At 42.7% G+C, this 25,386-nt stretch overlaps 2 protein-coding genes across 3 annotated transcripts; one reads left to right on the forward strand and one right to left on the reverse strand.

The window, feature by feature from the left end:
• Positions 1-629: 629 nt before the first annotated feature.
• LOC119157878 (borealin-2-like) lies at positions 630-8,349 on the forward strand. 2 transcript variants are annotated; one of them, XM_037409255.1, is made up of 10 exons: positions 630-835; positions 1,240-1,368; positions 2,329-2,369; positions 2,713-2,773; positions 3,453-3,517; positions 4,317-4,384; positions 5,767-5,805; positions 6,892-7,024; positions 7,289-7,375; positions 8,163-8,349. In XM_037409255.1, exons 1-10 carry the CDS (start codon positions 706-708, stop codon positions 8,208-8,210), a joined length of 801 nt encoding a protein of 266 aa, XP_037265152.1. In that variant the 5' UTR covers positions 630-705; the 3' UTR covers positions 8,211-8,349. The 2 variants fall into 2 exon arrangements, with proteins under 2 accessions (XP_037265152.1, XP_037265153.1); XM_037409256.1 differs by lacking the exon at positions 630-835 and adding an exon at positions 1,063-1,150.
• A 2,062-nt stretch (positions 8,350-10,411) lies between these two features.
• Positions 10,412-23,532, reverse strand: DNAJA2 (DnaJ heat shock protein family (Hsp40) member A2). The gene is made up of 9 exons (XM_037409253.1): positions 23,337-23,532; positions 20,402-20,461; positions 19,222-19,445; positions 17,820-17,900; positions 17,374-17,507; positions 15,473-15,669; positions 12,978-13,122; positions 12,677-12,804; positions 10,412-12,162 (listed from the first exon to the last, which is right to left on the reverse strand). The coding sequence occupies exons 1-9, from the start codon at positions 23,412-23,414 to the stop codon at positions 11,974-11,976; spliced, it is 1,236 nt and encodes a 411-aa protein (XP_037265150.1). The 5' UTR covers positions 23,415-23,532; the 3' UTR covers positions 10,412-11,973.
• Positions 23,533-25,386: the final 1,854 nt, after the last annotated feature.

A 25,386-nucleotide genomic window follows, 5' to 3' on the forward strand; every position in this document is an offset into this window, starting at 1 on the left:
ATGACGTGTTTATTAAATACTGTCTTCACCTGATTGTAATTTACACACCCCGTAACCCTTTGCATCAGGCAGAACAGGTCGGTCACTGCAGCCAAACAGCCAAACCCAGGCAAACCCAGGCAAACCCAGCCGCCAGCTCCGCAACAGGCTCCCCCCGACGGCGCACCAAGGACCCCCGGCCCCACCGGCCCCGCCGCCCCCCGCTGCGCGCCCCGGGGCGGACACGGCTCCCTGCGCCCCACCCCGCGCCGGGGCCGGCAGCGGCCGTTTCACGTCAATTAACGAAAAAACGTAATTAACGAACAAAGCGCAATTAATTGTGTTCCACCGCGAGCACGCGCGTGTGCGGGCGGGTACGTACAGGCCTGCCCAGCGCAGCCCGCCCCAGGGCGCAGGGGCCTGGCTTTGTGCGCGTCCGGCCGTGCCTGAGCCCACCGCCGGGGCTCCCCGCGGTGCCCGCCCTCGCCTCCCTTCCGGCAGGGGCGGCCGAGGCCCCGCGGTGCCCTCCCCCCGCCCCACGGGCCGGGGCAGCCCCCTCCCCTCATACCCGCCGCCACTGAGAGGGCCGGGGCCGCCCGCTCCCGCCGCCCCGGGAGGGTGGTGTCCGCCGGGGGAAGGGAAGGGAAGGGGAGGGGAGGGAGAAGCCCCGCTTTTACTAAAGCTTCCCGGGCGAGGAGCGGCGCGTTTGCCCCGCGGGTGGCAGCCATGCCCCCGAGGAAGCCCGCGGGCAAGCGGCGCAGCACCGACTCGGGCGTGGAGCCCGGCCGCGGGGCCCTCTCGCAGGAGAAGAAGGACCAGCGCATCGCACTCTTCCTCAGGGACTTCGACCAGCAGGGTAGGGTAGGGCGGGGGAGGGACCTCGGGGCTGCCCCGGGCGGGCACAGTGGCGGTACCGGTGGTGCCTGCCCTGCCGGCTGCTTCCCTGCCCGCTGAGGGAACCGCGGCTCCGGGCCGGGGCGGGGAGCGGGGAGCCGCTCGCCCCGTCCCGTGAGGGGCACCGCGCCCAGCCCGCGCCGGGCCGGCTCCGTGGCGCCGCCGTTCCGGCAGGGGGCGCCCTGGCGGCGCCGGGGGCCGAGCGGGCTGCAGCGCCCGGTGCGGGGCCCTGGCCCTTCCCGCCCGGGGCCGCGGGTCCCAAGTCCGATTATCCCGGGTTGGTTTGAACCCTGTTTTGTAACGCAGCCTACCAGTGCTTGGGAATCTGTGACACGTATGGCAGTAAAAGCCTGTTTTGTTTTAAAGCCAAGGAGAACATCCAGGAGATGAGGAAGGAGCTGGACTCGCTGCTGCAGACGGCCGAGAAGGCGTTTGCCGTGGAGCTGCTGAAGATGCCGGTTGCCGTCAGGAAGATGCGGAGGAAAGACCTTCTCGGTAAGCGCGGGTGGCCCGCGGCCCCGCACGGCCGGCCCCGCACCGCCGCGGGTGTGCGAAGCGGGTATAGGGTCAGTGGGTGACACGGTACAGAGCCTGGAGCCTTCTTTTGTGTGTGCTTCTAAGGCTTATTTATGTGGCTTATTTAAAGCCTGAAGAGAGGAGGCATCATGACAAGGCTGGCGTGTGCTGTGCGTAACAATTCAAGCACTTCTTCCCACCAGAATCTGCGCCTCCAGAGATTTTGTCTTTCTGTTAGTCCCAAGTCTGTTGCTGAGCCGTTCTCATCTAGTTGTTTACCTGCAATGACGAGCAAACATGTTTAATTTTAACCTCATGTTTACACAGCAGTTTCAGCTGTGGTGCACAGCCAGCATCAGTTCCATGCTCTGGTGAGAACTGATGTTTCGGAATCCACCTTGCAGCTGGAAATTGCAGGGGCCGCACAGAGGCCAAACCGAACTCTTGAAGAACTTTTTACTGTATGCCTTTGCTGAGTATAAATGTCAGTATCTTTCTTGAAAACTTATGCCTAAAATCATTACCTTTCAGCAGCACAACATAGGGGGCTTTTTTTTTCTTTCAATTCAGGTTATATACTGCGTGACTATGCTTAGTATCCTTTCAAAGATTAAATGCAGTGAAATGTACATAAAAGCATTACCTTTCAGCAGCACGACATAGGGTGTTTTTTTTTCTTCTTTCAATTCCAGTTATATACTGCGTGGCTGCACTTAGTATCCTTTTGAAGATTACATGTACTGAAATAGCCTAAGATTTATTGTTGTTTTGTAGGAGTGACTGTCTTAGGCTTGGATCCTGTTCAGATGCAGCATGTATGTTAGCTAAGGTTAACTATTTAGGGAACTGTAATCCTGAATTACTTGTTCAGCTTCATAGCACGTAAGGTAATTATGTGAGTAATTGTATGTAAACGAGTTATACTTTCTTGAGTTACAGACTTGCCAAGAGGGGAGGAAGTGGCTCTTGCTGCTGCAGTGGTAAGTGTGTGTTTTCAAATTTTGTCACAGCTTACAGAATGGAAGTCTTCTCTCCCTGCCGTAAACATTTCAGGCAAATTATTTTGCTTGGCTGTCTGTTTACATAGAAGATGATATGAAAAGGCTAGACAGCCAGCTATGGTGCAGTTCTGAATGTCACCTAAAGCTTTAGTGTCATCTGCTGGAAGAAATCCAGATGTTTCTGAAAAAATAAACTGGTATTTAGCCAATCTCATTTCTGTCACTTCCTTTTATGCCCACTTGGTTCACTGCCTTTTGTAGAATAATATACGTTTACTGGGCAAAAACTGCTGACTTTCCCTTGTTGGATAAATTTTTTTAGACTGACTGCTCTCTAGGAGACGTACCGAATCCAAAACTGGTGAAGACCAACAGCAAAAAAGGCAAGTCAATCTATTAATATATAGCTTGTTTGTTAAATGTTCAGGTTTTGTTGTGTGTTTTTTTTTTTTTTCCCACTGGTTTGGTCTGAGCATTTATAAAGTGAGTGATAAGCCTGAAGTATACGAGAGGAAAAAGTGTATAGCTAGAAGTACAAGATACAGGTCCCCCAGCATTCAGTGTGGAGGATGATGAGCTATGCTATTGTAGAGGTACTTCAAAACACGAGATAAGAGTTCCTGGCCTTTGGTTTGTCACTGAAAATGGTGAGAAGAGACATATTTAAGTGACTTGTCAGTGCTTTATGGTATAGCAGGAGAGCTATGAAGTTTATCCCGGTTTTCTCATATATTTGCCTTTGACCTCCTGCACACTGAGGTTTCTTGGGAAAATAGTTTCTCTTCATACACCAAAGTATGCAGTAAGAAGGACACTACCACTGAAATGCAATTCTGTTTTGTCTGGGTGTTGAGGGGTTATGTGGTGTCTTTTAATGTGTGTCACAATGTGACGAAGACACATAGTTTGCTTTGAACCCTGTCCCAGGTGAATGACCGTCAGATAGCAGAACCGATACATAGCTGTCGGGGTAAACAGGCTTCAACCAAATCCCTTGGAAGCAGTGTTTTTTGCTCTTCGTGAGATTTTTATTTTCCTTGTCTTTCTAATCTCTATTTCTAGTTAAGGTAACTACAATTGTTGAATATGAAGATGGCAAGCATATTTCTGCAAAGAAAATCTCTAAAGTAAGTTTTTTCTGAACAACCTAACAGTTCTGACCTGCTGTGAACCCTGCTAGGTCCATGAGGAGACAGGCCAGTGGCCTGCTGTTTCTTTGAAAAATCAGTTGGTTTAAAGTCAACAAATTTTAAGTTAAGCAAGGCGAAACTGTATAGTAAGTTAATACCATAATGAAACATGATATTTGAGGTTCTGGTAACTGATTTCACGCAGACTTGCATATGCTGGCATAGTCATTCTCCCTTGACTTCCCAGTAAGTCTTAATGGTTTGTGGAACCATGTTTTGTTGACTTTTTTTTAAAAAAAAAACATGCTCAACTTCATGTTTTAATACATGCTCTTCTATATTTGAATGACTTGTGCGTTCTTGTCCACCTTGATCCTTAACCAAATAACACAAGTGTATTAATGTTATCACCTCATACCATCTGTGCAACAGAGTGTCTCAGCCAGACACTGAAGTATGTAGCAATATGACAGCCAAGACAAAAAGATTATATGTGGAGTCACAGGCGTTAATTAATTATAAGAGGGCTTAAAAGCTGGAGGGGTGTATATTAGGAAGGTGGTTGTTCACACGGGACTTCAGTATGGACAAAAACATTCTGACATTATGAAACTCTTGTTTGGAATGTCTATTTGCCATTTTATCGACGCGCAGAACTATATAAAAGGCAGCACTATGGGGCTTAAATGTTCTTTTTCAACCGGGAATTCTTACAGTATAGTTCCCTGGAAATATATTATCGTTTTGCCTTAAAACGCCACTTCTTTTAACTGTGGTCTCACATCTATGTTTTCAGACTTCCAAAACCAAGTCGTTGGTTTCATTGGCCTCTGGTTTAAATAGTGAACTGAACCATCTTTCTAGGTAAGACTGACCTTGATAGCTTATTTAACTCGCCTGAACTTATGAATGCTGAATAAAATGCTTTTCAAATAAAGTAGCTGAGACTTGAGCCCAACGGGAATACAGTTGATAAAGATGTCTTCCACACCACCACAAAACATCTGATTCAGGTTATGAACTCTGAACAAAAAAGCACCCCTAGCTGGGGAAGGGAATGTAGCTGTATCTCGCACTCACTGAATGGTGCATAGTTCTGAATATATGTAATCAGCAGAGAATTCCAAACAATACTTAATGGAAGAGTGTATGTCAGGGAAACATCTTTGTTGCTGTGTTAGGACTAATGAATTGTTCTGCAACTTTTCCCTGTCATACATAGCTGAAAGGGAGGTGTCATTAGCAGAAAAATCCACACTTGCAAAAACGCCTTAAAGCTAATCACAGTCATGATGGACCAAATTCAAGTCTCCCTATAAGACCTAATGGCTTAAAAAATTGGTGGATACCTGCGTGAAAATGTTTTTGAGAAGCTCCTGCTACACCTACAGCTCCAGTGTACATACTTGTACCCACTGGCACTTACTTTGATACATTCAGTTTGTCTTCAGGGAAATGCAATTTAAGTAACATACTGGTGTTTAATGTGCTTAAAAGAAATAAAAAAGAATCTTAGCCAGGTTTAGTTACTTTCTTGAACTGGGATTAGAAAATTATTGGCTCAACAAAATCCATCTGGAGAAGGCTGCTTTGCCTGGGGAAGTCTAACCTTTCAGGTTTTGAAGGTTGCTTTTATTCCAGTATGTGAACACTGGGCCAGAAACACATGCCCTTACAATATCTCCAAAATGTGTGTGGGAAGAGGGAGATGAGGAAAGAATGAGGTAAACTTCTGTCATCGAGATTTCTGTGAACTGAGTTAAAATCCAAAACTGGAAAAAATTTGTTCTCTGCATTCAGGTCAACCACACGGGACAAATATTGTCAGAACTAATCTAGAAAAATGAATTCCTGCTGAAAAAGGAACTTCCCAAGAAACTTTTTGCACACTCACATAGAAGGCTGTGGATGTTCCCTTAATTATACCCAACTTCGGTATTGCAACCCTCCCTCACCTACTAACTTAATCATTCTTTCATTCTGCTACGGTGGTAGGAGGGTTTCACGTGTATATATACTAGATCTGTCACGGAGCACTTCAGCATTCTGTAGTCCGCCTTCTGTCCATCTTCGTCCTAGCTAAACTTTACAGTAGAAGTAGATGAGGAGGAAATGGAAAAAAAAACCCAAAACCACACAAAAAAACCCCAACAAACAAAACCAATAACCTCTGTGTTGTTGGTTTTTTTTTTTTGTCTGTTCACTCCTCTGCAAATGTGACTGAGGCCATTCTCTTCTGATTGCAGTGCCGCAGATTTCAAAGCCACAACAAAGGTATCCAAAAGGTAAGGGGTTTTTTGTCTTGTTCTTAAGAAATAAATTTGTTAAATACCAAGACACTATGTATCTACATTAATACCAATCTAGATGGTAATTAATCATCAATCTAGATTTAATGGATCTTCTTGGTCTGCCACTAAATTTGGTTGTGAGGATGTGAACCAGTCACACCTTCTGCTTTGAGTGTTTACTTATGTTCTCATGGAGGTACAGGGCTTGGTGTCATAACTAAGCCAGTTTAAAAAAAACCCCAAGAGATTTGGAGTGTAAGTTCTATTCCCACTCACTTTGTTTTTTAAAGGTTTACAGCTTAAACTAATACTTGGAGCCCAAGTTTGATTAAAAAGTCATACTGCTGTGTTCTAAAAGCCAGAAACAACCCCCCAAAAAACCCCAATCAATGAGAGTCATTATAATTTCTTTGCATATTGAACAGTTAAGGTTTTCAGTTATTATTGTTTCCCATACTCTACAGAGTCTGGTTTTGGCAGAAGTAATCAGCTGAAATGAGGGGTTAAAAAATTTAGCAACAAATGGGTCAGGAAACCAGCAAATGGCTTCGTTTCACCTTGGCCTGCTATCAATGTCAGACTAAATTTTTATTTTTTAAGTGGAAGAAGAACAATTGTACCATGAAAGAAACTTGGGAATTCTGTATGGCATTAAGGCATGCCCTGTACCTCTGAGAGCCAGCAGCTTTGGTAATTCTTGGTATCTCCCTCTGTAGCAGACAGACAGAGCACACATCTTATCTTAAACCCTGAGGCATGAAGTTTCCTCTTTCCAAAACTGTAAGAATTCACTGTTGATATTGGAGGGTGGATATTATTGTTACCGAGTGGTCCAAATGTCAGCTTGCTCGCTGGCCTGTAACACAGGCTTATGAGGCTACTATAGTGTTTCAGGGTCATAAAATGTTACTCAGTGGTGCTAGTAAAAGCTGCTGGTGGTTGGATTTCACGTAGTCTTCTGGTAGAACTGGAAAAATTTAAACATTTAAAAATTTAAACAAATGCCTTTCTATAAGGTGCGTTTGCTTCATGCTTGAAAATTTCCTGCAGAGCAACATTTATTTTTTTTTTGTATTCTAGTGCTGGATTACAACAGACTGTCTCAAGAACTGTACCTACCAGTGGAAGAGCTCAAGGAATGTTACCAAGAAGTAAATCAGTACCCCAAGATAAAACTGTTCCATTTGTAAACATTCCCCTGGCTGATGGAAAGGTATCAAACTTTTTTTTTAAAAAAAAAAAAGAACAACCCACCATTTTCAACTTAAAGTAGTTGACAAACTGTGACTAGTCTGATAGTGATAGCTTTTGCCATCCCTAAATGAGTTGCTGTTAAAACAAAAAATGGTTGCTTAAGTTCTGCAGCGTAGCAGGGAAGCACATGATTTTCAGAAAAGCTGGTCATGCAAGTAAAAACTTTCAGAATAGTTTTTGTCTTAAAACTGTTTGTCTTAAAACTGTTTTTCTTCATGTTTAGACTCTTTGTATGGCTGGTGGAGAGCTCCATAATATTGATGTGCAACTACTAAATCAAGATACAGTACAGCATATTCATAACTTAGTGGTAAGCTTAAAACTAGTAGGGTTAAATTTTCAGACACCTAGTCTCAGGTTTTCACGTCGGGTACTGTCATGAATGCAGATTCTAAGTGCTTTCAACTCTTCTGATGTTAAGCCTAAATTGATTGGCATAAATTGGAGGGAATAGGGCAAGGGAGGAGCAGGGAGGGGAGAACTGCTGCACACAGCGTGTAAAAGTTAATGCACTTAAATAAGCATGTGCGGTTTGGTAATTGCCTGGGAGGTAACAGAAACATGAATTCTTCCTTCTAGATGGCTCTGGTGTCCCTCTGTCTCATATTCACAAAGGCTTACGAAGCTACAGCTATGTTTCGATTCTTGTTACAATCTCGCTATTATTGTATGTCCCTTGCTGAGTAAGAGCTATACTCCTGTTAATTCTCTGGTGCAGTTGAACAGGAACTGCCTTACCTTTGGTTCAGGGAAGTAAATTGTTGGGAAGTGAAGTTGAACACAACTTTGGAGCACATAGTGCCTGACTCTTCTCAAGATCAGTGTACCTGGGCTTCTGGTGAAGTCATGTGCAGCACCAGCAATCTGTCTAGACATAAGAAATATTAATCAGTTTACAGTCTTTTAGACGTCAATGCAGCTATTGGAGTCAAGCCAAAGGTGTGCAAGCTGTTTTGGATTTTATAACCTGGACTTGCCTCTGTAGGTAGACGGTGGAGGGGAGGGAGCGCTTGCTCACTGCTTGCTTTAACAGTAGTGATTTTTTCTTCTGAGTTCTGTTGGTTCGCTTGAACTGAAATGAGTTTTCCCCCCCTTAGAGTGAGCTGACTGTACTGTGTGGAAAGGCGACAGCTAAACCAAGTTAACGGAACTGCCTGGTGCCTTCAGAATATTCACGCAAGGTCTTGCCTGCTGCCTCTCAAGTGTTTAGAGAATGTCTATAATGTCTTAATAAAGTTGTATACTGCCCAGTAAGTGGTTTTATATAAAAAGCTTACAATGTGATGTGTGTTATTAAATTCCTGTTACCTCTGTGAAGGATACAAAAGCGGAACAAAATTCTACTTTTCCAGTACAATGAACAGTAATAGGTTGTGTGTAGGCAGTAAGTTTTAACTGATATTCTTAACAGGACACTCTGGGTTTCTTTACATAATTAATTGTAAGTATAGAGCTCTTAATGTCATTCTTCCATGCATGCCAAAGCAGAATGTAATGTTGGTTTATTACTTGTGTTTAGTCTTCCCGGTATGGATTTCAGCTTAATTCCAGAGTTAAGATTCAAGGAGATCAAAGTTTCTAAATTCTTGAATAATGTTTCAAGGCATGCAACTTACGTTCTGTGTGGTATATAGGGATCTGACACAGAAATAAAACTTCCTGTGCTGTGACAGGACAGCAATGTGCAAAATGACAGGTTGTAACCCAGACTTACTGTAACTTGTGGTGTCAACCTGATTTTTCTAGTAGTGATATACTTTGGAGTAATTTGTAGGAAAGGTTTTGACATCCTTGCAGGTAACTATGTCAGTCCAGCAGTCACTCTGCTGTGGGCGCTATTATTATGCGTGTAGTATTTTCAGGACTGGAGGATGCACTTGGATTTTACTCGGCCAGTGGTGATTTCAATTAAAGTGTTTTCACTGTGGTCAAGGATGGTATGAAAGACTCCCACATTCTCAAAACTAAAACATTAGTTTAAAAATGAAATGTAGATTAGTTTTTCTTCTGTTCTGCTTCCACCTTTGCTTGCTTGAAGAAACAAAGGTCATAAGTATGACACAAGGAAAAAAGAAAGCTTTCCAAGGCATGGGAGATGACTGCTAAAGAATGTGACTGCACTTCACACTTCTGTTTGCCTGAGGCTAGAGTGGAAGGTTATGGATTAATAAACAAATGACAATTTTTCTATTGCATCCTGTTTAGAAGGCTGAGGAATGCTGCATGTTAACAGGTCTTTGACATGTTTCATATTTTTTCATACAGGAGTAGTCTTCCACTGATTAATTCCAATTTCTTTGCCAACCTATTTTTCTGAAGAATATAGGCTCATCCTTGATGTGAAAAAGCTGAATCTCTTTTTCACTGTGTCTTGTAAATAAGAACATTGTGAACACCTTGGTAAATTAAATGCAAACAAGAGGACAGAGATTACTTTCCACAAAAGTCTAGGCCGGTTTTACTCCCTGCATACACAGAAGCAGCTATGTCAAAAAAATAACCTAGAGAGGACTTCTTGCATATTTTTTTTTTTCCTTTCACGTTCTTGAGGCCAATAGTGAAGATGTAAGAAAGTGGCAATTAAAAATTATTCCAGTACATTTTCTTCTTGCCCCACCATACAAAATACTCCTTTGGTTATAGTACCACCTTTAACAGAAGTAGTTAAGTTGCAGCTGTTTATTACTGAGAACACTCAACTAATGTTTATCTGGTTACTCACAGGATAGGTCAAGTCACACTGGCCCACTTAAAGCATTAATAGCTCATGTTAAGCATTAAGCTTCAGCAGTAAACTACTGAAGAATTAGTAACTGCAGTAGTATGTTACTTGCCACTTAAATATTGAAAGCAAGACAGTAAAGACTGAATTATGTGAAGTTTTTCTACGCTACAAGTTTGTGAAGGGATACCCTCTTACTAAAGCAGGAGATACACAAGGGCAACTCTCAGGAAGCAGCCACTCATTGAAAGATGCTGCTGTGTGGAGCCTAAATTAACACAATCTCAGGACTGAAACAGAACTAGCCTAACTCACACTACAGCATGCTCAGCTTCCCCTCCACCCATCCATCCTTCAGCATGCTGCCCAAATCATTACCACAACTCCCTTCCTCTAGAACCCCTGAATAAAAGCAATCCTAAACTATGGAGATAAAAGCAGCAGACAACTGTTTTTATTGTTGAAGCATTGGAGGTTAAGATGACTGCCTTCTTGGAGAAATTAATCAGGAGAAAGGACCAGTATGTAACCATGCCTTCAGGTTGCTTTTCATGAAGTTTTAATAAATGAAAATAAAAGATTCACTAGATGAGAATGCCACAGCATAAGTCGTCAATACTGAAATACAGGTCAAACAGTATTTATTCTTCAGTTTTAGAGTCTGTAACAAGGATGTTCAGCAACAGTCAAATGCCAGTGCCTACCCAAGTACACAGAAACCCTTGGAGTTTGTCCCTCCAACCTCATTGGTAAAGCATCAACAACTATCTGAGCAATTATTAAACAAGTCACACTTCAGATTTGTAAATAAAAAGTAGAGGCATCTTTCAACTTTGTCACTTCAACAGGGAGAAAAACCTTACTATAGAGAAGCAGCTTACCAACCAGAGTTCATGCACAGTCGCTTAACATTGTAACAGAATGCTTAGATAACTGTACCCAATAATTAAATTTAAGGTCACATTTGTGCTTTGTTGTGGTACTTTTTACCAAGTAAAAGCATATAAAAAGGAACAGAACTGAAGCTGGAGAACTTAAATGTCTTAATAGTCTAAATGAAAACTACTGGACAAGTAACAAAACCATCTACGCTTAGTATGTTTCCAGGTAAAAAACTTTTTGTCAAGTACAATACTCATCTCATTGTCTTTACAAACTGTGTTAATTCAACCACAAGTTGCCAGGCATAACATTCATTTTTACAAAGTGGTTTGTTGTTTTTTTTTTTAACTGGAATTACTTCTCTGGGAAGTCAGACTGAATCAGGCTTTGAACTGGATTCAAAAGCCAAGAGAAAGACACCATTGTTTTGGGATTTAATCATCTTCCTTTAAAAGGTTTTGTTATCTTCTGATTGAAAGCAGATACCCTTATGTTTTCTTCATACAAAAGGGACACGGCTGCAGCCTTCCCCATGCCCGTTTAGGCATATCTCATTTCAAGAAAAACTTTTCTATGTGGCACGCAATTGTTACCTAACTGCTACCTAGTCTGAAAGCAGCTCCAGCCTCCCTGTTTACAAAATGTCTACCATCTACATAACCTCTTCATACACAGAATAGTTAAAGCCACTGGAAAATTAAGAGTTACAAGGCAAAAGAAATATATTATACACCAACTGCTTTTATTTAATTTCAGAAACCGTTCACAAGATGGTAGAAAAAACTTACAACCACTTCTAATTCAGTCTTCCATTGTTCCCAGTCAGCTCTAAACCCATTATGTGCAAAGCCCATTTACCATGCATCTAGATGATAGATACAGGCTATGAAATTCTTTATTCTACTTGTAGCAGCTTATGCAGGTGCAGCCAAATACCAAGCCTCAGGACAAATTTTACACAAACTTTACAATGTAGAATTTGAATTTAAAATATGGAACTTAAAATCTACACAAAACTGGTAAAAATCAAGCACAGATACGAGGACAAACTTAAAACCCATGTGAAAAGGATTCTCGTCTTCCTTTCAAGTGCTTTATTCTGCTACACAGTCAAAATGAAGATGTAAGCTTGTGGTTAGTTTAAATTACACTCTGTAGATACTATAGACCAATTTAAAAGTTACACATACAGCAATAGATGTCCATTGGTTCATCTGGATTACTTACACAATCCAGCTGGATTGCTGAAAACAAGTCAGGCAAAATTTGAAAGAAAATCCTTGTGCAACTTTTTAGACAAATGTTTACTGATGGGCACACTGTACCCCAGGTCCATGATGGCTGCTTTCTTCATCAGAACTATCATTATAAGCTTCACGTCTCTGGCCACCACCTGAACCACGAGTGGTATCAAATTCCTGAAGATCCACCTCTTCTGCGTCACCAATTACATTGGGAAATTCTGGTCTAGCTGGCAGAAGATCTTCAAGTTCCTGCGCCAAAAAAAGAAGCGTATTCAGTACTGCATCTACAACTGCTAAATGAAGTGACCATTTTCCGACAACATCAAGACTTCCTCTCAGAGCAGGTCTGGTTTAGAAGTCTAAGCTGATGTAAACCTTGAAGTGCACACTCATTCCAAAGTATCCAAAGTATTTTTATCAACTGGAAGACAGCCCTTAAAGAAAGCCAACAGCTCCACATACCATCAACCAAAAGTGCAATCAGTAAATACAGTTGCACTCTGAAAACTTATCACACAGCAGCAGGAAGATGCTTCCTCCTGCCCTCATCTGCCAAACAACTGCATAGCTCTTACATACAGGTTCCATAAATTCATATTCCAGTGGGTATTTTCAAGTCACATGTTGCCCATAAACAACGTTAAAAGAACAAATGGACCTGCACCTAAATTTAAGCACTGAAAGCAAGCATGAGGTACAACACACACACCTTGCACACGCTGTTAAATAAGACCATCACATTTATCCTTGAAAGACTACTTACTGAAAGCTTTTCTGGGCTAATCCAGTTATTTTCAGGAAACTGAACGTCAAATTTAATGTAGAGATCTCCCTTCTCAAAAGGATTGCGATACTGTGGCATTCCCTCGCCTCTGACTACGCGAACACAACCTGTAATTCAAAAAGAAGCAAGCTGGAGAGCGATGCTTCAGAACAATTCTTTCTCTACACAATTCTCTTCATTTCTCTAGCCTAGGTTCAGTTCACAGGACAACAAGAATGAGATTAAGTGTTAAAGAACCACAAAAGCATAGTCAAAGTAGTCCTTATCAGGTCAAGTTTACCTGGTTCAATTACTTTTCCAGGAGGATATTTAACCACAATTTGACGTCCATCAAGGTGCTTAAATGTGAACTGAAATCCACACAGTGCTTCAACAAGTCCAATCTTGTGCGTCATATGCAAGTCATTCCCATCCCGCTGGAACACCTATAGAACAGAAACAGGAGATGCCTTTTCTAGTACTATGATCGTATCTCCACCAGACTCATTATTTACACTTCACTATTATTTATCCTTAAAATTCAGTGTTAAAGCAACAGCTTTTATACAAAATTTACTTGATTCCGTTAATTCAAATAGCTTAATATGCTTGGAAAGTTTGTGCATGATGAGCGTCATGTAAGATAAAGACAAACCACAGTACCTCATAGTATGTAAAGTTCAAATTAAACAAGAAGGCCTGTATTAACAGCAGTGCTGCCTTACCCTCTAGATCTTCCACGCAAGTGCCATCGTTTAACCCCAGCCAGAAACCAAGCACCACGCAGTTGCTTGCTCACCCCCCATTCCCAAAGGATGGGGAGTAGAATTGGAAAGGAATGTAAAACTCGAGGGTTGATATAAGAAGAATTTCATAATTCAAAGAAAACAGGAGGAACAAAAAAAACCCCAAACAGTAAAACAATAATGATGACAATAAAGAAAAGGCAGAAAGGGACAGGAATAAAATCCAAAAGGAAAAACAACCAAACCAACAAGTGATGCACAATGCAGTTGCTCACCACCCACTGACAGATGTCCAGCTAGTCCCCAGGCAGCGATCTCCAGGCCCCAGTCAACTCCCCCAGTTTATACACTCAGCACAACGTTCTATGGTATGGGGTATCCCTTTGGCCACTTTGGGTCAACTGTCCTGGCTGTGCTCCCTCCAAATTTCTTGTGCCCCTCCAGCCTTCTTGCTGGCAGGGCCTAAGAAACTAAGTTGTCCTTGAGTTGGTATAAACATTACTTAACAACAACTAAAGACACCAGTGTGTTATCAACATTGTTCTCATACTAAATCCAAAACACAGCATTCTACCAGCTACTGAAAAGATCCCAGCTGAAACCAGGACAACAAGCAACCTATAAACAAAACTTAAAACACTTTGACACTACTTCCCCTGCACTGGAGCACAACCCCCCCCACATGTGTGTTCCTCAACATTAAACTCGTTAGCTGAAGCAGATACGCGTGATGACTACCTACAGCAGGGCTTTGATCAATTAGTCCACAGCTGTCAGTAAGTGATCTTTAAGCCCTATCATTCAGGATTCTTAAGCAGTAAATGTAAGCTTTATCCACTGGCAGAACCATGACTCCCACCTCAAGGGAAATTTTACGAACACTAAAAGTCTCACTAAAAGTCAGTCTAGTTTTACTCACTAGAACACAAGGTACAGTATTTTTCAGCATTGTTAATACTGTAAAACTAGATGTAGTTCATTAGAAGACTAAGAAGGGGCATCCACCATCTGGAATTTGATGCTGTCATGCACATCTGACTGTTCTGTATGCTTACAGGCTGCTTCTCCATTATCATTGTCAAAATCAGCTGCGATGCCACATTTCAACCAGTATTGCAGAATAAAGTGTAAAAAGCTACACAAAACTGATCGACAACTAGCAGTCCTTGACACAGCTTTGAAAAACTTACAAAGTACCTAATTTTTAGATAACCAGTGTTATATCCTTAATATATCACTGGAATTTAAATATGTACCCAATACTATTCTTTGTCACAACAGAATTTCTCCCCCCCCCCCCGCCTCCATTCCATTCAACATTTTTTGCAGAATGTAACACACAAACTATTTCTTACTTCATCATAGTAATACCTGTCCTTTCCAAACAAAAGCATTCAAAAATTAAAAAAAGCAGTCACCTCAACTGTCCTGAGTTTTAAATACAGAGAAAGATTAATTGCAATATTTAATTCACAAGTGCAATGTATATACTCCAGAAGACACTAAGCATAAGCCTTAAACTAGTATGAAATAATAACGTTCCTTTGTAAAGTGAATTAGTAACATCACCATTCTGTGTTTTATTGCCAGAACCACAGTAGCAGAAAGAGAAAGCACCGTCTGGGAATTCTAAGAATTCCCTGCCGTATCACAAGACATTGGGGGGGGGAAGAAAAGAAAAGGAAAAGAAAAAAACCCACAACCAACACTTAGCATTTTGTTAGCATCACAAGCAAAGCAGACAGAAGTTAACATCCTGAATGGCTCTTTACTGTCTGCTGTACCAAAGCCAACCTGAGCTTATCTGAGAAAGCTACCATTAGCACTAGGAAGCACCAGAATCTGCATGTCCTCTGGCTACAGACTTGCAAATTTTTTTCTGGCTCACCATGAAAGCCATGTTACTGGCTACAAATCTATTGAAAGCTATTCACCATCTCTCCCAGAGCTGCAACTATATGAATGATTTTAAAATGAACAGCCATCCTATCACTTCAATATTAAAGACTAGGATAAAAGGCATTTAAAATACGATCTCAAAAAGCATTACCTCATTCTCCTTTTCTTGGAGTAAGAGGACAATATCACCCGGTTCCACACCTGGAGCCTGATCTGCTTCGCCACTGAATGTAATTCTTTGCCCATGCTTCATGCCTTTGTCTACATGGACTTCAAGTATTTTTACCTCTTTGATCACCTTCTTCCCTTCACATTTTTTACAGCGGTCTTTTTCATTAATTACTTCACCTGAAGAAAGACACAAATTTTGAGTTCAGATTTCCGTATCGTTGCATCTGTTTCTGAAGAAAAACTATTTTGAAGTAAGCTCAAGAATTCACGCAACACAACTAGTAATTCAGATGTTGCTTTATGAATTCCTCACAAGAGAAAGCCAGGCTCAATTTATGCTACCTGGGAGAGGGGGGAAGTAAAAAACAAACAGGAGCTGGGGAGGGAATACAGATAGGCATAACCTTCAGAGCTGTCTTAACAAGAACTCTGAAAAGTCAAGAGTGCTTTAGAGAAAGGCAAAACAAGACTTTGTCTACAGCTTCTAGTGCTTCTTAAGTCTTGAACTGGCTCCAGTATCCTTACCACTCAACTTACTACTCTTAAAAAAATTTAACAACCTACTTTTCCATTCCTTGTTACGCTGGAGGACAGCAGCCGCAAGAGAAAGGATGAAGCTAAACCAAACTGAAGCATCTCCCTCCCTTAAAAGTCAGAACACAAATTTCAAACTATTTAAATGAATTGCGAAAGTTTAGTTCCAGTTATTAACAACAGTAAAAAAAAGGATTACCGGGTTCTGTTCACCGACAGCCACATTTTCCAGTATACCACAACAAAGTACTATGTAAATGCAGCCAGTAGAACCAGAGTCTGGCATACAAAATGCAGCTGGTCAAATCAGTTTCATTCAAGAGCAATATACAGGTTTTTTCATGGAAAGGATCTAACATTTTCTGGCACATAAGGCATTTCACTTTTATACTCTGAAACTGAATAGTTTTTCACACTGTCCATCACCTCCAGCAAGGCAATTACTTTTTTGAGCAAACTGAATGATGACTATCCAAACTGGCTTCAGTTCTCTCTTCTACCTCACGTTTGTTCGGTTTTTTTCCAAGTAAGCTATTGTCTTTGTACACAGTAACTAAAATATTAGGCCACATGCACTGTACAACTTCAGTACTTATTTCCAACGTTGGTCTAAGTGCCACAAGCAGATGGACTTGACTTAAAATTTTCAACTTGCCAGCTTAAACCACCTTTCAGTGAAACAAAGCATAACATCACGATGCAGTTGAAACTACTAAATATGTAGGTTATGTAAACTGAAAACAAGACATTCTAAGACAACACGTATGAAATGTTTTGACTAGTCAAAAAATACAACTCTAATTTCCAAGTACTGTGAAGAGTAGAATCATCCACAAGGTGACGTTACTGCTGTGCAAACTGCAGAGGATCTGGAAAGGAATCACGTGAAGTGCAGATCACGTGCTGAACTTGTTCCCCCAAACGCAACCTATTCAGCAAAAGCCATCTTCTTAATTTGAAAAGTTAAGAATGGAAACCTCAAGTTGGATTTTAACCTAAACCTGTCTTTGGATATTAGAGGACTGCAAAAAGACTAACATCACCTAAAACACAAAATCTTGGGTTTTATTTTAACACAAGCGTAATAGCAATAAGCAATATTCACATTTAAATTTTTTAAAGAACAATCAATCCCTACTCTTCAGGCTCCCAGGCTGCTTTTCAGTACATTAAACACTGTAAATCTTGCTGCTGTTCCGAGTTAAATGATTCCTCCACACAGACATAAGATTGAAACCCAGCTGACTAGATGGGAACAACGCAGTCCTGGCTAAGTCCCTCCTAAGATTCAACTAGGAAGTTAGACCCAACTAAATGCATTTAGTAACACAGAATAGCTTGGCCTACCTTCTCCATTGCAGTCAGAGCATACAGACTGCATCTGCTGAACCATTCCAGGAGCCAGCTGTCTGATCATGATACGTACACCTCTACCCCGGCAAGCATTACATTTCTGAACAGCTCCGGCCTTCCCTCCCTGCCTAGAATAGAAAGCACGAGTTGCACGAAAAGTAAGGTTTTCAGAAACATATGACAAAAAAACCCCTACATCAGTAGGTTAACATGCCTAACTGCACTGCCAATTATAATTAGGTTCTCTCCTCCCCCCTTCCCCCCTAAACAAAGCCCTTGAATAGTTCCAGTTCCATCAACAGTATCATTCAAGTTCAACAATTTTCTAGTCTGAAAGCAGGCTCCAGTAAGTCAAATACTGATAAAAATCTGACATAGGAGATGCTTCATTACACTACACGCCAACAAAGCAACCAGAGAACTCAAAAATACAAACTTACCCATTACACGCACTACAAAGGACATTCTTGCTAAGCTGTAGTTTAGTTGTCTTTCCATTATACAGATCTTCTAAAGAGACTCTAAAAAATAAAGCATTTCTCCTGGGTTATCATTCGACAACTTATTTTCCCCATGTAACTAAAATACTTGCCTAGGACAAACTAAATAAACCCAAATCTTCATAAAAACTCTAAATCTGCTATTAAAATAAGATTTTAAAGCACAACTTTAACTTTCACAGTCATTAAAAACTATTCCATACATATGAATATACACACGCAATCCTGAACATAAACCAGAGAGGATTGCTTGCATTTCTCAATAGGAAATAAGCTGATCCAGCATGTTAGTTTTTATTATATAGTGATAAGTTGATTTTTTTTTTCCAGTTGTAACCAGGCAGGTGATAAACAAACCTCTCTAGACAATATTTACATCATGCATACCTAAACATAAATACAGAATACTTACTACTCTATCTACTGTATTGGGCTTTCCTCATGAAATAGTGGGGAGGATTTCGCCACTTATTTCTTTACATTTGTTCCTGCTTCAATTTTTTTTTAGAACCACTAGAATACACTATCGAACTCCAATAATTTTCATACATTGATACTTCATGAACACTTTTAGTGTTTCTCCTAAAAGCATGTTAGTAGACAGAAATTTTAATTCAATGTATTGAAAAAACAGTTGCCTGGCATCAGTGTTTACAAATAACAACAAAACCAAAGCTAATTAATAATACAGCATGCAGTACTAGCTACTAAACTAAGCAAGCATGTAAAAGTAAACAGACTTCGCTAAGCAGTTCGCCAGCCTCAGGAAAGATACGCCTTAAGGACTTCGAAAGGACCTGCTCAGCAGGCAGAAAGCCAGTCACGATTGCAAGCAAACATGTATAAAACAATCAGATGTTACACCCAAGCATCGCTTAAAACAAATCACTAGCAAAACCAAACCCGCCACACACACACTTTTCCATTAATTATGCAGTTCCAACTTTAGTTGCAGCTGGTGTCACGCTATGAATCCAAGTCAACTTAAGTCTTTCCAGAGCCTTAGTACCTCTGCTTCCCTGAGAATCCAGCTGACGAGTAATACTTGGTTATTAAATGTGTTTTCAGATTAGAAATTCCAAACATAATTAAGGAGCAAACCCAAGGAAAATAATGCTAACAAAGTATATACGGGCTAATAACCAGGCAAAGCAAAGTATCAGGTAGTCTGCAACACAAACCAATCATAAGAAGTAACTCAAGAGGACTGCCTTCTGGGCTACATACTACATGCAAACTGCAGAATATCTCAAGTGAGAAGCATATAAAGAACATAAACCACCAGAGTCAGGTACTGATCAGGAAAGCTTGAAAGTACAAATTGTAGTATCAAGGTACTCACTTGAGCGGATGCATCATATCTTCTCCTCTTCTTCTACCATTACGACTTCTACTCTGACCACCCATGAAATTGAACAATCCACCACCAAAGATATGGGAGAAGATATCGTCCATTCCACTGCTTCCACCACTACCTTCTCGAAGACCCTGTTCTCCATATCTATCATATAACTCACGTTTCTCTGGATTTGACAATACTTCATAGGCAAAGCTTATTTCTTTGAACTAGAAATGGAACAGAGTCAAAACAGTGCATGATAATTTAGAACTTCAAGGGAGCATTTTACTACTGTTTCTTGCCCAGCATGAACAACCATTTCAGAAAGTACGGTTTTCCATCCTTATTCTAATACGCAAGACTTAAAAGTCAGGCTTGGGCTTCGTTGTGCTACCTCTTAAAATGAAATGACATTTTATTGCAAAACTTCATTGACTTTGTTCTTTACTGTGCCTAGCGTAAGACAGTTTTCTTACAAACAAACAAAATCCAACCGAAGAAGAAACCCCCCAACTATGCAGTACTGCAGTAGCCAGCAGGCAACACCCCCCCCCAGTTGCATACTAATGGAAAAGACTGTGAGATACGTTAACGTATTTTAAGTGCCTAACAATTGAGCAACTTACTAAAATGTGTATTAATATGGTTGTCCTCATAACAAATTCATATATTTTCATAGTCATCCCTGCTCGTCTCTTAAGCAACCATCAGAACTTCAGTTCTGTTAAAGAGAACCCGCAGAGTCAATTTAAATGACTTTTTAAATTGCTATTAGCATAACAAATCAAATTCAACTTCCCAGATAGTAATTTGTTCTATGCTGCAGCAGTTTCAAGAACCTCCACATATACATTTTTCCAGTTTGGAAAAACTTGGAAGACTTCTTTTTCAAATACCTACATCGATGTCAATGCCAGCTGACATCACCTCAACAGATGAAGAGAAGCAGTTCTTCCCTCAGCATCACCTTCTCCACCAATTTGACTCAGCCAGCTGCTGCATTTTTTCCACAAGGTACAGTGGTAGATTTGAGATTGGGAAGAAGTAGACAAGATAGGGTTCCCTCTCACAGCTGTTTTTTTAACAACTTGTAACAGCAAGCCCTTAACACCTGTATTGGGTTCCTTGGATGCTACCCTAATAGCAAAATTCAGGAATTAAAAAAAAATAAAATAATTCTTACTTTGTCGCCTGCATTTGGATTCTTATCAGGATGGTACTCCTTGGCCAGCTTTCTGTATGCCTAGTTGAAAGAGGTAAAAAAATTAGTTTAGATTTTGATTAATCAGTTCTTTTCTGAGAAACTCAAGTAGCATCTTCTGGAAGAAAGAAAAACCCTAATAAAGCAAAGCGAGAAAATGAGTGGTTTTAAATCACCCATACATTCAAGTGATACATAAGACATTCTGACACTGCTATATGCATAAATTAACTACACTTGGACTCAAACACAACTATAGCACACAATAGCTAGAACTAGTTTTCCTGCTTATCTTCATTAACTCACAGGAAGAATCACACTGGACCTTCATTAAAAAGACTCACTCTATAGAAACCACTCAAAACCTACAGTGTGACAATTTAAGTTTCAACCCATTTGTCTTTCGCTTCAATCACAGCAATGCATTAACAACAAAATGGCTGCCTCAGCCTCTCATTCAACCCTATCTGTCAATCCTCACAATAATAATTTTATTCTTCCTACCTATCAATAATGGGAGATTTCATCTCACTTTGAACGAAGTATGTGAGTAACATGTGTAGAATGTACAGATAATAGGTTTTACTGAAATTCATTATTCTAAAACAGTAGGAGGAGTAAATACAGCCAGATGTCCAGAAGAGATTTTTCAGAACGCCTTTTTTTTTTTTTTTGACTACTACCTTGACTCTCAGGACCATTTTTCTACAGCAGTACCTCATCTGATTTGCTTATACTTTAGAGGATCAAAGCACGTAACAGGACAGACAGAGACCTTTCCTACAGAGTGTTTTTGACAGGAAGGACCTCAACTCTTCCCCCACTCCACCTCAACACTCTCCATTAACAATCAGGGGACAGACATTAGTAAGTTACATGGCACACAGTCTTTTATTTTTTCAATTATACATATAAAAATCTACAGTGATGCAACTGCAAACAATTGGAACACTGGTTTTCAAGAGTGGATTTTTCAAAAGCTCTGTTTCTGTAGAGCCAAGCATCTAAACTAGCTCTTTAGAGCTACATTAAGAGAGCTTTACACACAAAGCTTTATAGAGATCACAATTTTGCATTTTGTACTGGAACAAGGAAGATTCCTTTTTTTGTATCTGCACAGTTACTCCTCTTCACCGATTATCTGGAAACACTCCATATTTCTGCATGCAATCAAGAAATAAAAGTTTGATAAGGAACTAACAAAACAAACCCAGAACACTGATATTACAAGCCGAATATATGCTGAACCACAGCACGCGTTAAGAACATACGCCACAGGTCTGGTAGGACAAACCACCCATCAGTAACAAAGCATAATCTTCCACAAACCTACACATTCTGTAATTATAATGACAGATTTCCCCCTACGTATTTCAAGGAGTGTAACCAAGTAAAACACCTAACAGAACAGTGAACTGAAAACCTATGTATCATTATCTAATCAGGAAAAAAGAAGCCTGCACGGCGTTCTTTAAAAAGAGAAAACAGTCATGTCTTTGCTGATAACAGCATTCCAGTTTAGCGCAATTCTTAGGGACTACCCAGGGTCCAAAACAAAGCTACTACTCTTTATGTAATCAGGAACAGATCCAGATTCAAGGTCTACACTGGCACCATATTGCAACTTCAATAAAAGTTAATTTAACTAATCAGTGATAAAGCCTGTTCTCTTGGCCCGTTTTGACTAAACTATTACCTATTTGTTTTCACTTTCCTGCACTACTATATAGGTTAAAACATGAGATTAATAAAGCATCCGTGTAACCTCTCAGTGACAATAAGATATAGATGAACTTCTTTCTGTTAGACAGTGGAAAACTTTACATTCCAGGGTAAATCTAACCTATAGCTATTAATATTGAGCAACACAGGTTATCCGAATGGCAAACCGCTGTCAGTTCTTCATTCTCACAGGACACAGAAAACTTTTAAGAAATGCAGTAAGAAAAAATATATTCTAGTTGATCGCATTGGGTATACAGCATTATCTTCTCACCGCACGCTTTCCACCTCTTAACGCTATTTCGACACTGCAATTGCCTATCCCTGCACAAATTAGGCTACCGCATGCGTGATGGGTAACTCCGAGCTGCTAATACCAGCACCACCCATCAGCGGAAGCAGGTCACTGCTAGTAAACTGGCTAGTTAATTATCCCCCCTCACGTGTAAATGGGCATCGAGCGCTTTGAGAAAAACGTGGTTGATGCACGACGGAACGAAAGGGACACAGAGAACTGTCGCACCGATGACCCGGCTCCAAGTTTTCACCTTGCTCCTTTGTTTACCTTACCTTGCGGCTGCGGGGCCGGGGGGATCGCACACACGGGCAGAGCGGAACCTCGCTGAGGCCCACACGTGGGGCAGACAATGGCACCGCTTAGAAACTACTGGTCCCTCACGAGGGTTTCTACCCCCAAAAAGCCTTTCACCGGCCGCAGCGACCGCTCTGCGCCTGCGGGGGCGAGCCGGGCCCCGCCGGCGCCCGGAGCCAACGCGGGCGCCGCCGGCGCCAGGGCCCCGGGAAGCACGGCCGGGCCCCGCGGCTGCCCCCTCCCGCCGGCGCCCCCTCCCCCGGGCCCTGCCCGCGGCCTACCCCGCGCCGGCAGCGCCCGCCCGCAAGCCAGGCCCCGGCGGCGCGGCCTACCCCGGCGGGCTGCGGCGGCACCGGGCGCCTGTACCGGGCGCCCTCGCCCGGCGCCGCACCCTTCCCCCCCGCAGGCCGCAGCCAAGCGGACGGGCGGGCCGTCGCCGCCTCCAGGCCGCGCTCCCCGCGCCCAGGACCTGCCCCCAGCTGCCCTCCCCGCGCCGCCCGCCTCGGCCGTCCCGCGGGGCCCTGCCCGGCGGCCAGCCCGCCCCCTCCCCCGCAGTGCTGCCGCCCGGTCTCCCCGGGCGCCGCCGACGCCCTTCCCCCGCACCTTCTTCAGCTCGTTGTCGGAGGCCCCGGGCGGCACTCCCAGAATGTCGTACAGCTTCGTGTCGGCCACGTTCGCCATGGCGGCAGCGGACGGCGGGCGCAGGCCGGAACGGGCCGAGGGGCGGCGAGGGCGAGACCGGGAGCAGGACGAAAGCCGCCGCGACGTCACGCGCAGGCTCCCGCGTCACCGCGCCGCGCCGCGGGAGGAGCCCGCCCGCCCCCTTCGCCCTTCGCCGGCGCGGCCCCGCCCCCTCGGCCCACTTCGGGCGCCTGACCCAGTTCCGGCGCGGCGCGGCAGGGGGCGCTCCTGTGCGGGGAGGGGTGCGGAGGGAGGCGGTGCGCGCCGCCGCCCGCCGCCGCCCGCCAGCGCCGCGCGCGGGAGGCGGGAAGAGGCGCTGAGGAGAGGCGGGAAGAGGCAGGATGGATGCCTGCGGGCGCGGAGGCGCCAGGCTGTCTTCCCCGGGCACTGGGGGGGGGATAGATCCCGTTTTGACGTTTATACCATCGTTCCGGCAAAGAGGAACGTCGCACGTGAAAACAATAACCTCAGCTTTCCTCCCTGCCATTTCGGAGCCCCAAATTCCACCGCCTGTGTGCGTGCATCCCCAGAGGCCGCTGCCTGGTGTCGTTTCTCCTTGCTCCTGATGTACGGCACTGAAGTTTATGGGGCGAGGGGCACCCACCTGCTGTCTAACCTCAAGCACCAATGTATGTTTCTTTAGGGACATATTGCTAAGGCTTCAGTAGTTATAAACAGTATTGGTACCCATCTGCTCCATTTTTGTGTTTTGCTTCACTTCTAGCATCTTAAAGAAAGCACTAGTTGCTATGCTAGGCCTAAAGTGACTCACAGGAGCAAAGTGTACTTGAGTGGCACAGTGGCCCTGAGGGCCTATAGTTAGACACCACTTTCGGCAGGCAAATAAAAAGCCAGTTTGTGTCTAGTAAGAAGTTTTATCCCTCAAAGCCCAGCCAAGAGAGCAGCTACTGAGCTTCTCCTCAGGTGTAGTTTACTTGGTCATTAGTCCCTTGTTAGGCAGGGGGTGCCGGAAGGCTTTCAAAGCTGTGGCAGGTGGCTGGCTGAGGAAGGGGGGGATGGGGTCCTTGTAAGAGCAGAAAACAAAGAAGACCTTGGTTTCTCTGTGGATAAGTCTAGAGCATGCTTTGGAGAGGGTGCTTTCTGTGAAAGAGGTGAGCAAAGCCGAGCCTGGAGGAGAGTCTACTGGGAACAGATTAGCAACTTGGCATGTGAGAAAGAGTAAAAAAGGCTCTTTGAAGTGATGAATGGATTTGTGGGGATAGAAATTTTAATAAGCTCCTTGCCTGAGGAGAGCAGATCTGTGCTTGAAGGCTTCTTCCCTCATCATCTGTAGGGGTATTCTTCATCTTTAGTTCCTTGACGTAGCTTGTGGTTGCGATGGCTGTTCTGGGAAATCCAGTGCTGGTGGTTTCTCTGCACCTTCTTAGGCTGGTGTGTATGGGGCCTTAAACTCCATCATTGTGTTTATTCATTTTGGCATAGTCTGATTCAGTAGGTGATTGAAATACCTACTTCGGGTGTTGTAAGTGTGGCAGTAGTCAATAGCTCAGAAAATGCAGACTAGTTTTGGAAGGAGAAAAATAGTGGCAGGGCAGACAATAGCTACTGGAAGGACAGTCACATGGAATGTAGTTTTTAGCCGGGTTGAGAGATGTACAGAAAGAAAAAACAACTTGCAGGGAGAGGTATGTTTTTGGAGTCTGTGTGTACAGCCTTTGGTAACTGTATGGTTCAACATGTAGCTAAAACCAGTGAGGCTTCACAATTTGATTCACCTGTGTTTTGCACTACTTGGCTTCATCTTTTATTTTGGCAAGGCTGAGTTCAGCTAGCTTTAAAAACTGTCTGGCATGCATACTTGGCTTAACTATTTTGGATTGTGCTCACTTGCAGATTGATATGTTTCTAGAAAAGATTTTCTTTGTCATACAGGATTTTCTTTTTAGCTGGCAGTTTGGTAAGAAAAGTTAGGAGTGTGTGGAGGAGTGCTTCTTTGCCCTACAAGTCAGAC

This window comes from Falco rusticolus, chromosome 15, assembly GCF_015220075.1.
Source record: "Falco rusticolus isolate bFalRus1 chromosome 15, bFalRus1.pri, whole genome shotgun sequence".
In the NCBI taxonomy this organism is placed as follows: domain Eukaryota; kingdom Metazoa; phylum Chordata; class Aves; order Falconiformes; family Falconidae; genus Falco; species Falco rusticolus.

Coding starts and splice junctions, on each gene's coding strand:
- LOC119157878 (XM_037409255.1), top strand. CDS start 706: ATGCCCCCGAGGAAGCCCGCGGGCAAGCGGCGCAGCACCGACTCGGGC. Junction 1,369..2,328: donor GCGGAGGAAAGACCTTCTCG/GTAAGCGCGGGT, acceptor CTTGAGTTACAG/ACTTGCCAAGAGGGGAGGAA. Junction 2,370..2,712: donor TGGCTCTTGCTGCTGCAGTG/GTAAGTGTGTGT, acceptor AAATTTTTTTAG/ACTGACTGCTCTCTAGGAGA.
- DNAJA2 (XM_037409253.1), bottom strand. CDS start 23,414: ATGGCGAACGTGGCCGACACGAAGCTGTACGACATTCTGGGAGTGCCG. Junction 17,901..19,221: donor GATATGATGCATCCGCTCAA/GTGAGTACCTTG, acceptor TTTATTTTTTAG/AGTCTCTTTAGAAGATCTGT. Junction 12,805..12,977: donor TGGAAAAGTAATTGAACCAG/GTAAACTTGACC, acceptor TTTGAATTACAG/GTTGTGTTCGCGTAGTCAGA.